General features: G+C 44.7%; 1 protein-coding gene across 1 annotated transcript in view; it reads right to left on the bottom strand.

The window, feature by feature from the left end:
* LOC121290479 (coiled-coil domain-containing protein 122-like) overlaps positions 1–7853 on the bottom strand; it is a 48762-nt gene extending 40909 nt beyond the window's left edge. The window contains exon 1 of the mRNA XM_041210918.1: positions 7734–7853. Coding sequence (XP_041066852.1) covers positions 7734–7853 — 120 coding nt within the window. The remainder of the gene's footprint in view (positions 1–7733) is intronic.
* Positions 7854–16219: the final 8366 nt, after the last annotated feature.

The raw sequence follows: 16219 nt of genomic DNA, 5'->3' as shown, positions 1-16219 counted from the left end.
TTCATTACACCATGGCACAGTCCCATATGTTTAATAAATCAATTTATTACCTTGTTCTCAAAAAACATATCGCAGTGAAAGTAATTTTTATGTTACAATTGGTATAAGCCAGGCTGGCTTCTAGATGACTATAATCAATGAAAACTAAATGTTGCAATGAAATGTGAGGTTTTTAAAGCAAAGCTATATTTTCACAACTTAAGTAAAAGAGCATTAACATTAAAGTCTTTAAAATGGGGGGGTCGGGGGGGGGGCGGAGGAGGGTGGTTGGGCAGTGGGGAAGGGGGTTTGAACTGCCTACTTGCTCATTAGAGCTGGCAAAGGCAGTAATGCTGCCTATGGGCTGGTTACCCATAAGACCATAAGATGTAGGAGCAGAAGTAGGCCATTCGACCCTTAACTTGTACCTGCAAAAATTGCCGGAAATGGGAATGGGGGCGGGAATCCTGGCGTCGGGTCCTGCCCTCCATCTTTAAATGCCTTCCAAGTCAGCATAACTTGGCAAAAATCTGGGCTAATGTTTTAGTTTCGCGACCCTTCGTGTGGACTGGAAAAAGTCTTGCTGTAAGGGGAAAAAAGGACTGTCACTGATCTCTGGAGCTCCATCCTCCACAGCCTCCAACCTCACAGTGCCCCAACCCTGGATAGCCTGCTTCTATCTCCTTCTCAAATCCACAAACAGGACTGTGCTGGTAAATCCAATGTTTCAGCTTGTTCCTGCCCAATCAGCAGATTTTTTTCTATCTCAACTCTATATTTTCTCCCCTTCTCCAGTTTCTTCCTATCTACATCTGTGACTCTTTTGATGCCCTCTGTCATTTTAATAATTTCCAGCTTCCTGTTCCTAGTAGTCTCCTTTTCATCATGTATGTCCAAACCCTCTACATTTCCATCCACCACCAGGATAGTCTGAGAGTTCTCTGCTTCTTCCTTGAATGGAAGCCCAACCAGTTGCCATCCACCACTACCCTCTTCTGCTTGGTTGAACTTGTTCTCTCATTGAATAACCTCTCCTTCAACTCCACTCACGTACTCCAAATAAAAGGTGTTGCTATGGATACATCCATGGGTCCCAGCTATGCCTGCCTGTTTTGAGGAAAATGTGGAACATTCTTTCTTCCAATCCTACTCAGACCCTCTCCCTTATCCCTTTTTTCTGACATATTGATGACTGTATTGGTGCTGCTTCCTGCTCTTGCCCTGAGCTGGAAAAATTAATTGACTTTGCTTCCAATTTCATCCTTCTCTTGCCTTCATACAGTATAGCTCTGCCTCTTCCTGTCCTTGATTTCTCTCTCTCTATTTCTGGGGATACGTTATCAGCCAATGTTCAGTATAGAACCAATGACCCGCACAGAACCTTGACTACAATTCATCAGACTCCACTTCCAGTAACAAAATTTATTAGCCCATCTTGATAAATACCTAATACACAGTGCCCACAGACTTAGCAGAAGTTGCCTGTTATAGGTTCTCCCTTCTTGTTGTGAATAGGGAAATAAAATAGATAGAAACACAAAATTAAAATTTAAGCAGAAATCTGTTGGTGAAAATTTTCATGCAGGGCCAGAAGGTCATGGTGCAAGACAATAGTTAGAAGTTATTTTGATTAAGTTAAGCTAGATGGCTCACTGATTTCTCCCCTTGTTCACTACTGCTGCCTCAGGTTATGTGCTACCTTGTCCTACAAGAGAGAAGAAAGTGTATCAATGAGCATTGTGAAATCTGTGTGACTGATATTCTGTCAAAGAATAGCTGACAGTGTGTGCATATGAGGCTTTCAGCAATGTGCAAGAGTGTGATGAGGCGTATGAATAAGTCCTGATTGATGAGATAGTTGGTAGGGAAGTGATGGGGGTGTGGTGAATTGAGCAATGGATAAGGCTAATGGTGCAGTTGGTAGGATATGACATTTGAGGATGCTTTTACTGTCTTTCACTACTAGTGTGAGGTCATTGAGCTTCTTGTGGAATTGCATCGGGTCCTCGGGGCTAAACTGACATTGACTTTCACAGCTATCTGCACCCACTGCCATCTGAACATGTGTCTAGAGGATCACCTGGCCCCCTGTGGATACAAGACATCTTTCTTTCTTTCCACCTTGCCTCCAAAGCAGCCTCCAAATATCTTTGACCCTACTCTCTCCCATGCTATTGCCAATTTTCTGTCTTTCCTAGGTGAGATTCAGCTCCTACTGGACGGTCAGCATCTTCTCCAGGCACAATGCACATTCCCTTTAACAGATACAGGGCAGTTTTAGTACTGCAGGCTGTGTTAGCCGCTAACTTCCTCAGGCCGTCCAGCCAATCAACAGAGCTGCTGAATATAGCTCCACTGCAAAATTTAGCACTAATGTGCTGATTCGATACAACTTTCACTGAGTGATATATGTGGCTCCTTGCATTTACTTCTACTGACTGCATTCAGTACTATGGCTGGCACACAGCAGCCAGTTCAGGATGGCTCAGGGTCTAAGGGAGAGAGGATACATACTTTCTCAGACGAGGCACTGGAGATCCTAGTGGCAGAGAGTCAGAGAAAAAGGGATGTCCTGTACCCATGGGGACTCAGATGGGGGGAAAACGCCCTCCAAGAAACATAGAAAATAGGAGCAGGAGGAGGTCATTCAGGTCATTCGAGCCTGTTCCGCCACTTAATATTATCATGGCTGAACCTCTATCTCAACACCATACTCCCACTCTCTCCCCATACCCCTTGACACCTTTAGGGTCTTCTAGAAATCTAGCTAAATATTTCATTCTTAAATATATTCAATGACTTGGCCTCCGCAGCCTTCTGTGGTAGAGAATTCCACAGGTTCACCACCATCTGAGTGAAGAAGCTTCTCCTCATCTCAGTCCTAAATGGCCTACCCCGTTTCCTGAGACTGTGACCCCTTGTTCTAGATCCCCCAAGCCAGAGGAAACATCATCCTGCATCCCTGTCCAGGCCTGTCAGAATTTTATACATCTGAATGAGATCCCCTCATTCTTCTAAACTCCAGTAGATACAGGCCTTGTCAACCCAATCTTTCCTCATCCTGCCATCCCAGGAATCAATCTGGTGAACCTTTGCTGCACTCCTTCTATGGCAAGTATATCCTTTCTTAGGTAAGGAGACCAAAACTGCACACAACACTCCAGATGTGATCTCACCAAGGCCTTGTACAGCTGCTGTAAGCCATCCTTGTTCCTGTACTCAAGTCCTCTTGCAATGAAGGCCAACATTCCTCCTAACCCTCTCTCATACAGCAGCTGATGCTGCTTTGTCTGGCCTCATGTTCTCCTCTACACTAAGGGGGCCCCCAGCAAGATGCCCCTGACCAAACATTCCCTTCCTCCTCATAACCTGTGTAAGGGGCGAAATCTTGTGGTTTCTGGACGTTTGATTTCTGATGATGCACTTTGGGGCCCTGTGGAAGTCCTGACATGCGGGTCTATGTGGGAAATGCCCGGGAAGTTTAAAGTTCTGATGGGCAATTACCCCGTTCCCCAGGTCCCTCCATGAATATTTCCAACTCTGAGCTAGAGTCAGACACTTCAGACAGTTCCATGGTACTTACCTGAGTATTTACCCAAGGAATGTTGGGCAGATGAAAGGCTGTCTAACACCAGGGTATCACCACAACTGACCCCCCTAGTCACCTCCCCTGACTCGACCTGACCAACCCCAACTTGACCCAACTACCCCCAATCCGGCCACACCCTCCTCGACTTGACCACCCCCCTGACCCAACTACCCCCGAGAGCCTGACTATCCCCCGGCCCAAACTGACTACCCTCTGACCTGATCATCCCTGGCACGAGGACCCCACGACCACATGACTAAGCCCCCAACTCGATCTGACTGCCTTGCCTTCCCAACCAACCTCCCTCGCAATCCGACTACACCCTGACCACCCAACTATCTCCACACCACCTGACTACCCCCCAACCATCCTACTATCCCCCTGAAGTGACCCAACTACCCTCAGCTGACCCGAGCCAACTAACCTCCAACAACCCAACTACTACCATACTTGACTACCCTTGACCACCCAGCTAACTTCCGACCACCCGACAATCCCAGAGCACCTGAGTACCCTCCTGACCTGATCCAACTATCATTAACTACTCCTCCGACCTGACTACCCACCTACCACCTTACCCAATTACCCATTCTACCCAATCACCCAACTACCTACCCTACCAGCTACCCACACCAACCACTTATTCACCTACCCACCTTACCCACCCACCCACCTACTCATTCACACATCCACTCATTCATCCACTCACCCATTCACTAACATTCAAGGACTGGGCCTTTAAAATTACCCTACGGCAACTAGTGCCTTAAAAAGGTATATCCTCTGCACCAATTCTTTTCTCAGGTCTCTGCATGGATTCCTGCACTGAGCGACTTCTTCTGGATGCTGCATCAGCAGTTTGATACTTTTAAACGTATCCAGGTAAGTGCATAGTTTTCTGACTGATCAGCGTCGGATGCAGCAGTTCTGATACTGATCAGAAGATTTGGGCCAAGGTGTCCAATAAAGTGGAGTAGCACAACCCTTAACTCTTTTTAAGTGAAGTCCTCAGAGAATTTAAAGAATGTTGATGAAATCTTGACAAAGTGTCCCAGAAAGTCTTGTGATGTGTTTCAGGTATCCTCTTCACAGTTCCAATGGCAATAAGCATAAAATGGTGAGTATTCCTTTAAAGTATCATTTAAATTCAATATCAACACTGCGTTTACCCCCAAATAGCTAGTTGTTGTTAAAATGGGGAATTATATCGCTGGTCACCAAAATGCTGTGCAGCCTCTTTAATGTGCACTGCAGGCATTTTAAATGGCAGTCAGCTGTTTAGCAATCCTCTGGGAAGCCGTTCCTACCGCTGGCTTCAACACCTTTACCAAGATAATGCCTTGTGCCAAACATGGGCTAAACCAGTTTATCAAACCCCATTTTGGCCATCCTTCTAGCATCTGGAATATTAAGGGTAAATTGTCCTAAAGACATCCACTTTGCATGTCAAGGGGTAGGTAGCATCTGCTGGGTTATGCTAAGTATAGACAGATAATGGGAAATTTGAATCAACAGAAGGAATTATGAGAGTGACTGACATCACTAAATATAAGAATATATGTGCAGCAGGCCTGAATTTGTAACAGCCACACATGATAGAAAATTCCAGAACCTGCAAAAGCTGCGCACAGGATGATTAAAAAAAGAACCACAATGTAAGTAAAATTATGAAAGGAATAACCATCTTGGAAGAGGAAAGAGGACAACAAAGTGATCAGAGTTTATTGTTTAGGAAAATATATATAATTAGAAGTCCTGGCTTAGAAATCAATACATCTGTGTGCGTGACAGTTCACAAACATGAAGGACTTGGGATGCTTTTCTATGTTTAAAATGCTATATAATTGTTATTGTCGACAAGGTTTTGATGTCAAAAATATCTTAATGAATATATAAATGTAGTAATTATGGTTGTCTTTAGTGTGCAATGTATTTATGAATAATACTTGTTAGGAAAGGTCACATGATCTATAGTAACCAATAGGAGAATAGCGCGGTCAACCTCAGCAGTTAGTGTAGAGATAGAATTGGAGTTGAAAGCACATGTGTAGTTGCTGCTGACTATATTGTAAATAAATTTAATGTTTCCACCCAAGTGTCTGCAGATCAACTCTATCACTAATAGTATAATTCGGCCACCCTACAACAAACTGGTGACAAGGATAAAATAGGATTGAACAGAAGAAATAAAGTTAGAAAGAAATCGGCACTGTACCTCATCCAGTGATTGTAAGTAGCAAGCTCCATTAGAATTGAAGAAGTTACACTCTCTCAAAATGCTACAATTTGGGAGAATTGATCTTTTTGAACCAGCCACAGAAGATTGTTCTCAATACATAGAACACCTCATGTTCTTTTTTCAAACAAATGAGATTACGGGGGAAGAGAAGAAGCGAGCGATCCTCTTGAGTATTTGTGGGAGTGAAACATATGGTTTGATTCGAAGTTTGATGGCAACCCGGGGCACCAGATTCGAAAAATTTCAATGAATTGGTGGACCTTGTGAAGGGTTAATTTCAACCCAAGCTCTCAGTGATGATGCAGAGGTTCAGGTTTAATTCATGAAATAGAGTCCCAGGTGAGACAATTGCATGCTACATGGCAAATTTGAAGCAGCTAATGGAACGTTGTGAGTTCGGTATGACTCTGAATGACATGCTCAGAGATTGTTTTGTATGCGGTGTGAAAGAGGACACTATTCAGAAAAGATTATTGTCTGAAGTGAATTGTAGTTCAAAAAGGTACTAGAGATAGCCTGGCCATGAAGAGCGCTGTAATTGCACAAAATGGTGCCATCCACCACATTGGGTGGGAAACCTAAGCCGAAAGTGGAGCGAAAAAGTAAGACTCTGCCGAGAAGCAGGAAACAGCCCCTGCCAGCCGAAGAATAAAGAAAAAATAACTTAGCAGTGAAATTGAAGAATAATTTTAATAGAGATGGAAACAATCAATCAGTCTTTTGGTGATTGGCAGTTTAAAAAATCAAATGCTATTATTGTTACAGAAATGGACATATAATGAGGCAGTGCAAGGAAAGATTCAAGCAGGCTTGTAAACAAAAGAAGAAGCCCAATGAAATCTAAAATATAGAAGAGCTTGAAACAACAAAGTCTGACATATACTCATTGTTTAATCTGAAGTTGGAAAAACAGAATCAATATTTGTCACAGTGAAAGTAAATGGCAAACCTGTTAAAATGGAAGTAGGCAAGGGAGCTTCCGCTCCAGCACCTGGGGAACATATCTTCAGATATTTGAATCATGGTGAACATCAATTAAGTTTGGAACTAACAGCGGCTAAGCTAAAAACTTACATGGGTGAAGACATTCAAGTAAAAGGCAGAAGCAGAGTAACTGTTCACTATGGAAGCCAATTGGCACAGCTACCTGTAATGGTGGTAGCAGGTGAAGGGCCAAGCCTCCTGGGGCGAGATTGGTTAAAGGAGATTAAATTGGAATGGCCTGAGATCTTTCAGTTAAGAGCAAGGTTTGGACCAGTCTCCCCACATGGTTCGAGCTAACAGCACAGCCTTGTAGTGTGGATTAAGAGAATACCTACGCCTGAGCTGAGAGCACAGCCTGCAGTCCAATGGCCAAAGCTGCCATCAATTGGTCAAGTGGAGCGGGGAAGAGGTGGGATAGGTTTCAGACAGCCAATGAGTGCACCATACACTGGCCAATCAAGTGGTGGCCAGCACTCTCCTACATGCATAAAGGGGCCTTCAGACTTAACCAAGAGAGGTTCTTAGGACACATATGCTAATCCATGGGTCTCTCTTTGATCCTGCAGGAGGAAAACATCAGGATCAAGGAGTCTGGTGATTTAGCGGTATGGCTTACAGGGACCAGAGAAGGAGAAGAAGAGAGCAGCAGGGGCACCTGGCTCAGCAAAGGAAGGAGCACCTCCCTCAAGATGAAGGTGCAGCAGGGCCTGCTGCGCAGCTGAGGATCTACAGCGAGCCGTCACACGTAGGCGCCTCACTAGACCCAGGGTCTATAGACAGCGCTTGTTATTCTTGCAGATGACTGAGGACTAGTGTTGTTGAAGACTGCGAATGTCTAGGGAACTGGTCGGTCATATATGCCACCTATATTTATATGCATGGAGATGTGGAGGGCATCCACTGTCAGAGGCTGTGAAAGTGACCGCAGCGCTCTATTTTTACGCCAGTTGCTCCTTCCAGGGTTCCACAGGTGACCAGTGCGGGATCGCGCAAGCCTCCACACACAAATATGTCCAGCAGGTCACGGACGGCGTCTTCGTGAAGACACAGAACTTTGTGCATTTCGACTGGGAGCGGCAAAGCCAGGAAACAAGAGCGCTGGGATTTGCACAGATCTCAGGTTTTTCACAGGTGCAGGGTGCCTTCGACTGCACTCATGTGGTGCTTAGATCTCCGTGGCAACAGGTAGTCAACTATGTCAGTTGCAAGGATTTCTAGTCGCTCAATGTTCAGATTGTGTGCGACCACCTCAAATACATCCTACAGGTCTGCGCACGATTCGCAGGGAGTGTCCTTGACTCTTACATCCTTAGCAGGTCTCAGATCCCTGATGACATCTAGGGTCCAGAGAGACTGCAGTGTTGGCTCCTTGGGGACAAGGGCTACTCACAGAGGACATGGCCTCATGCTGTGACCCAGGCTTTGGTGGACCAAACAATAGGAATTTTGAATATGAGGTTCTGGTGCCTCGACAGGTCCTGTGGAGCACTGCAATACATTCCACGGAGGGTATTAGGCATCATCGTCGCTTGATGCGCACTCCACAACCTAGCGCTGCAATGTTGAGGGGACTAGCTGAGTAGGAGAAGGAAGTGCTACACGTCTCCTCCGAAGAGGAGGATGTTGAAGGGGATGACAATGATGAGGTCCCCAAAGGCAAGGATGCCGGCAATGAGGCCATCGCACTGGCCAGATAAGGCAGGTGTGTTCGTGAGGCCCTAATAGACGCAAGATTCGTGGAGGATTATGATGAGATTCAGTGAGGACAGTCCTGACATCCTCACCTTGCATCTGTGAATGTTTGACTGCTGTGTGGCTGATGGCAGCGCACTACCCTCCATGCTCAGGCTCACGTCATAGAAACCCAGCGGAGGCCCTAATAGTCACTAGATTCCAGAGGGAGGATGATGACATGCAGTGAGGCAGTGAGGACACTCCATAGATCTTTACATAGCCTCTGTGAATGTCTGATGCCTTCTGGATGAAGGCAGCTTGCTTGCGTTCTGTGGTCAGGGTCATCTCATGAAGACTCAGCCTTGAACTTTAAATGCACCTGATCCTTTGTCAGTCTTCAGCACCTGACCCCTTCAGGAGTACACCGTCACCGGTCACAGATGCTGAAGGGATGGGGGGCCAGCCCCACCTCAAAGGTGCTGAGAGCACATAGTGAGAATGATGGAACTCTGTGATGCCTGCCAATGACATTTTAGCAGCAATGACAAGTACCATTGGATGCAGGCATCACTAGTGAGTGTGAAGCTGGGCTATGACTTTGGTCTGAAGGTTACACACTGCACAGGAAAGAGGCCCAGGACTGAGCCACCTGCTTTTATCTTGTGCAGGAACCAAGACTTCACATCTAAGTGACAGGAACACTGCTCATCGTAACAAGGAGCCACAGGCAGGGAGACATTCTTAGGAGTTTATTCTGAACCTGGGTTCAGCCTACCCTGTGTGCAGGATCAATGTCTTGGACCAAGGTCTCCATGATGGCCGCCATCCTACCAGTGTTGAATGCTATCACTTCAGACTGAAGGCGTGGGACTACTCCATTGTGTCTTGCAATCAGAGGAGTGCAGCGGACGTCCCTTCCTGATGTTCCTGAGCTTGTCTTTGCAGCCCCAGAAAACTGAGGTATGTCCAAATCCAGAGGCTCTGACTCGGCAGATTTCTAGCCTCCAGCAGTCCTCTGAGTGCCGGAAACCTGGGAATCCCTTGCCTCCACCTGCTATGGATCAGATAGTGCAATGTGCTCACCAGATTCTGACCGAGGCTACTCTAGAACTAGGTCCCACTGAAGTATGTGTAACTACGTTGGTGAAGGGGCGTGGTTGAGCGTTGTGATGGGTCTTAAATTAGAGTGTCATCAGGTTCTTCTTTCAAGGTGTCTTCGGGGCTTGAGTCGAGGACCTGGCTAGTGGACCTCTTGGCTGCTTCCCAGATGTGCCTGCAAAAGTAAGGAGAGATAATTAATGCATGGCAGGGGACTGCGGAACAGGGGAACTCACTCAGAGCATGGTTATCTGATGGATGTTGCACTGCTGGATCCTCATTTGGTTGAGCACCGCTGTCCTCACAGGAACGGTCCAGGTCATCACAGGCCAGCTGGATGACTCTAGTTTCAAAGTCTGTGAGGACCTAGATGTCAGGCATTCCTCCACCAGTCTGTGACCTTTCCCTTTTGTTGTATGTCAACTTGTTCTGCATGAAGACAGATAGTGAGAGTGTAAGCGGGATACCTGATAGGCCAGATGAGAAAGATGCCTGGCATGTGTGGGTGGTGAGTGGTGCCATAGATGGGATGAGGACACGATGTGCAAGGCAGAAGATGTGTGTGAGGGAGTGAATGGTGATGTCCCTTGAACTGGCAGTGAGTGCGATCCCTGTGGAAGTGTGATGGGCTTGTGAGTGTGAGTTGAGAGCGATGGGAAGAGTGACTTACCCTGGCAGAATGGAGGAGATCATTCATCTTCTTTTGGCACTGGGTGGTTGTCCTCTTTTGCAGGGTTTTGGCGCTGAACTTTGTTGCCACTGCCTCCCATGCTGGGTTGCTGGCCAAGCAAGGCTGGGTAGAGACCAGCAAGCAAGGCTGGGCGGAGACCAGCAAGCAAGCTGGTCTTCGCCCAGAACGGGGGCAGAGGACTTCACGGTAGGCCTCCACTGCGCCCAGTAGACTCCTGATGCTAAATTTGGGGGCAGCATAATTCCTCCCTTTGGCAGCCATGAGTTTACAACAGCTTTCGATCCCTCAGAGAGTGCTAGCTCTGTGCAGGTGCACCCTTTAAATATGGTGCTTGGGTTAATGAAGGCCTGAGGTGATGGCAGGGAGGGTGAAACAGAGGCCACCCCACTAGTGATCCTGAGAGTTTCCAATGCATGCATTATTAATGAGGCAGGATGCACTGGGAATGGGACAATATAGCGCGAAAACCCGCCATTGCAGCCGGTGGGTAAAACAAGTGTTTTCATGCTTGCTACCGCACTTAGTGCAAATCTGGTATGATTCTGCCCAGGGTCTCTCAGATTCTTTAATCCTTGTATCTCAATGTTGCCTGCAGGGTGCCTTTCACCAAGAGCTTTATGCCTCCTGCACTGTTTCGGAGTGTCATGGGCAGCATCAGCCGTTGGGTCAGCAACCATGGTCCGACAGCATGACAGTGTGTTCTCTTGGTGTGCAGTCTCGACCTCATAAAACATCTTTGGGCCTTCTGTATGTTTAGAGGGTTTGGCCTTGCACAGTTTGCCAAAGTGTCGAATAGTGTTGTAACAAAAGCATTGAGCTGAAATTGCAGAACATTGATCTCGCCTGTGGGGGCACGTTGCTCCACAGCATTGGCATAGTCTACTCTACTGGTCGGTGAGAGTATTGCTTCCCTTAGCCTGGAGTGTCCCTGTTTCTGTGCTGTTCCTTTGTACCACGGTTTACTTTGTTCTCTTAAAATGGACCTGTGCTGCACATGGAGTTCAGAATGCCTAACAACTTGGATAGCTTTCTCGAGGGTTAGATCTTCCTTTGCTTCTAGCATGACTTCGAATGTGTTGCCTGCGACTCCTGCAACTATTCTATCCCTGAGAAGTTTGGATTTTAGGTCCCCGTATTCGCAGCCTTCAGCCATCCTGTACAGACCATTAATGAATGAGCTGACAGGTTCTCCTGGCTCTGGACCCATTTATTAAATTTAGCCTTTCGATGATTTTGTTACTTCTTAGGTTAAAATAAACATCAAACAATTTTAGTCCAGTCTCTACAGAGATGTGGGTTTGGATCACATTGCTGCCCCCATGCTGTAGGGTATCAGATACCATTTGGTAGGTGTTAATGAAGTCTTTGTGGTCTTAAATAGGTTAGCTGTATGTATTTATTAACTACAAGAACTATATACATATATACTGTAAAGGGTTCAAGCTAGGAGCTGTCTCCATGTTTGCTTGTGCACGTGTCTCTGTCCAACACTAGACTGACTTCTAGGTGTGGGGTCATGTATTCTCTTACATCACTTTGTGGGCGGTACTGTACTCAGTCCCATGTTAACCCCATATGTACCAGACCCTTATACTACAAGTAATTAACAGGAATGTTCAAGTTACAAATGGGTGGTATGGAATTGATTTAACAAGAATTTCTGTTACTGTTGAATATTTAGAATAAGGGAACATTGACATAAGATTAAGTGTAAGAGATTTAGGAGGAGGGCAGGAGAAACTATTTTACACAGTGTTGTGGGTCTGCGGGATGTACTACTGAAGATTGTAAATGAAAAGACCATATCAACATTTAAAGTAAGTTAGTTAGGAAATAATAGAAGACATAAGGGCCAAACAGAGAAGCAGTGTACTCTGACTTACTTTAACATATAATGCCACCATTTAAAATCCATCATGTTCAAAGCAAGCAGTTGCTTACAATGGCCAAAAAGCAAAAACCATTATGCATCTTCATTAACATCAATGCAAAGTTGCTGGTTATAGTGCCATTAGTGTCCCATTTATTTCAGGCAAAAACAGCTAAAGACCAGTGTTTTATTGGAAAATAAGCTAATGATTGATATCAACACTGAAGATTATCATGCTCCAAATCTCCTGTGACAAATTGTTTTCTTTTCTAGTCACTCTGTTCACAAGTTTTATTAAAAATGAACCTATCTCTGGATAAGTGCGGCTATGTAATTTCCAGCTTGGGGACTACATTGTTTTAGAATAAGATATTTTTAGCTAATACCTAGTGCAGCAGTGAGTGGATATCAGACAGGTATTAGCATATTTGCATATACAAAGGATCTTACAGGAGGTCTTGTGGCACACTGGGTATTGTCCCTGCCTCTGAGTCAGAAGCTCTAGATATAAGCCCAACTCCAGGATTTTATGGCCAATGAAGTTGCATTCATAACATGGCCAAACAGGCTGAGTATCAACTAGTAAATCCTTCCAACATATGCCAATGGCAGATGGTAAGAGCAGGAGAGTTCCTGGTCAGCCATATGATGGAAAGAAATTGGAGCCCCTGTTGTCACTATCCATACCTCCAGGTTACAACATGCATGTAAAAAATGTTGCCACAGCAAGTTGGACTCCTTGGGGGTCTGGTTAGCTCAGTTGGCTGGAAGACTGGTGTGCATCAGGTTGGTGATAACAGCATAGGGTTCAATCCCCGTTCTGGCTGGGGTGGATTTGCTTTGTCCTAGCCATGGTAGAGATCATGGTGCTGTGGATCAGACCTGTCTTCAAGTAGAGGACTGAAGAAGAACGGACCCATCTAATAGCTCCACACTGGATGTGGGTCTTTGCTTGTTAGAATTGACAGTGGAAGTCAACAAGATATTGAACAGGAGAAATCACATTTTGTCCTCACTAATTTACCAAAACATCTGTACAAGCTTTCTGATTAGGATCCTGTCAGTTGTAAGTAATAAATAACTGATTTTCATTTTACCTTTGCAAAGCAAGCTATTGATATCAAGTTTGCATCTACAGTATGTTTTTGAGTACTTGATTTTGCAAGACCCTGACTACAGAACACACATGGTACACATAAATTAACGTGAAGTCTTGTTTCCTCAATGCAACATAAACTAATTTACCTGCAAGTTAATAAGAATGTTCTTGCTTTTTTCTGTTTCTACTGACTGTTGATGTTGTTGCTGTGCCACTTCTTGAACTATCTGCGAAAGAGAAATCTGTGTGCTTTGTCCAATCATACCTCAAAAGCAAAAATTACCAAATATAATTAGTACATCAATTATGACACTCTCCACTACATTCTACATAAATGGACAGGGAGATAAAGGGAATGGGAATCTTTGTCTGCATGGTGCTAACATTGCCTTCTTCTACAACAAGTGCTGTGTGTCCATGAACTGCACGACTTTGTCCTGGAAGATGGCATATGGGTTTAAATGGGATACTCCCTTTAGTGGCCTACTTTATCTGGGCATTGTGTGCTAATTTGTCCTGTATGGAATTAGATTAAATGAGGGTAAGGTTAGCAGTTGCGAAGTGTGTTCCTTTTAGGTACTCTCACTCTGCCCTGAATTTGTACTTTGCTTTAGTTTCTCTCCTATCTCCCCTCATGCCCTCTTCTAGTTCATTCTGACCATGAGATCCATCTCTTGCTCCCTCAACCCTTTTCCCAATAACCTGACCATCCAACTTTCCTTCCTGGTTCCCATATTAGCTGATATTGTTGCTGGTTCTCTCTCTTGTTCAAGTCTACTGTCCATCACCCCTCTCCTAAAAAAAACCCCTGGCCCTCTGTCCTTGTAAAGTCATGGCCCATCTTCAACTTTGCTTTCCTCACCAAAGTCCATGAACATGTTGTCGTCTCCCATATCTGTGCCCATCTTTCCTAAACAGGTTTCTGCTCCTGCCACAGTACCAAAATGGATATTATCAAAGTCATATATGACATGCTATGTGACTGTGACAAGGGTAAACCACCCCACCTCATTCTCTCAACTTGTCTGCCGTCTTTGATATGGTTGAACCACACCATCCTCCTGCATGCCTCTTAATTGTCATCCAGCTGGATGGGACTGCACTCCCCTGGTTCCACTGTAGCCAGAGAAGCAATGACTTCTCTAATGACTTCTCTTCCTGCCCATTAACTCTGTTGTCCTCAAGGATCTATCCTTGGCCCCCTCCTATTTCTTATCTACAAGCTGCTCCATGTCTGAAATTATAGCATTAGTTTCCAAAAGTACACTGACGACACCCAGCTCAACCTCACCTTTGATCACTCTACTATCTCTAAATTGTATTACTGCTTGTCCGACATCCAGTTGTGGATAAGCAGAAATTTCCTCCAAATAAATATTGGGAAGACTGAAGCCATTGTCTTCAGATTCTGCCACAACCTCTGCTCCCTAGCCACTGATTCCATTCCTATTCCTGGCAACAATCTGAACCAGTGCCACCCTCACCTACAGGCACAAGTTAAATATCTGGTTGAGCCATTTGAGCCCCCTGCCTTCAGTTATTGGTGATCATATATTCAATATATCTAATCTTCAAAAGTCATTGTAAAATGGATGAAAACTTACATCTAAAATCCATATACATCCATAAATGTTGCAACCTATTTTTCTGTCAGTAGAAGAAACAGCTGCTGATCTAAGTAATAAGTTAATCTTAGAAATCAAGAGATTGACTTTTAAGTTAATAAAATCAAAAATGTAAGTTTACAAAGCAGATTTGATTCACTGGTTTCGCAAGCCATCTTGATCCTCAAGAAATAGCACTCTCATGAGTCTGAGGAAACATAGCACTCTGGAGAAATGCAAGATCAAACATGAAAACATGTGGAACCAGATTTTCAAAGTGGGTTTGGGAACCAGACACCTGGATGACTTCCAGGTTCCGACCCCACACCTCAACTGTATGCTTTTGCAATGTTGTTTTTAAATGTAAATGCCCTAATTGGACAAGAGGTGAGCTTGGAGCCCAAATAATTTCGCTAAGTTCCTGTGGGCTGCCTGCCTGGTGCCAAAGCATACTGCAGCCATGTTGGAGCCTGCTACTGCCTTGCTGAATAGCACAGACAGCTCCTTAGAAGGCCAGAAGCTGGAACATGGAAGAAAGTGTCCATGCACAGAAAGTAAAGGTAAAAGATACAGTGTTCAACCCAGCGCAAGTTGGCTCATCAAACTTCAGTTTTCTACAATTAGAAATAAACTTTCTGATGTTCCTGCAATGAACCCAACGGTTGGGTATTAACATGCAACACCTATTCCAGTTCACTGATTTGGGCTTTTAAAATCCCATCCTCGCCTACCTCCTGAGGCCTATTAGCAAGCTCCTAAAGGAGCTTAACAGGCCATTAATTAGAGGTGAAAGAGTTTGCCAGCCCTGTGAAAATTTATGATCTTGAGACCATCCCACCATCAACACCACCCCCCTCCACACCTCCTTCACACACCCCCACCACGATTTTGTATTTACATCCAGACCGGCATTTGAAAATCTGTTCCATGGAGTTGGTCCTCTCAACAACATTGGCTGAACCCATTTTGTTTCTGAACTACATATACTTGTTTGAGTAGCAAACCGTACTGAAAGCTAACAATATAAAACACAAGTAGAAGTAGAACTGGTAAATGTTGCTAAAGATATGCACAAAAATTCAGATCAGTTACACAGGTGGCCCACAGATGGCAAAGTAAGTTTAACACTGATGAATTCAAAACATTGCACAGAGATTGGAAGCAAAAGCAAATACTTCTAATGTCTAGACAGTGTGGTGTAACTATTAGTAAAGTTAATAGGTAGTTTGAAACCATACAGTGCAAGACTCCAGAGATTATGCTAAAGCTTTACAATGCACTGGTCAAACTAAATTTAGAATAACTAATCATAAATAGGTATACCCTGTGAGGTGGTCATCCATAAAGGATCCTGAGAAAGAGGGCTGATTTTATCCAAGGGCAGTTCCATAC

The sequence above is a fragment of the Carcharodon carcharias genome, chromosome 18, assembly GCF_017639515.1.
Source record: "Carcharodon carcharias isolate sCarCar2 chromosome 18, sCarCar2.pri, whole genome shotgun sequence".
In the NCBI taxonomy this organism is placed as follows: domain Eukaryota; kingdom Metazoa; phylum Chordata; class Chondrichthyes; order Lamniformes; family Lamnidae; genus Carcharodon; species Carcharodon carcharias.
This window is presented reverse-complemented; position numbering and strand designations above follow the sequence as displayed.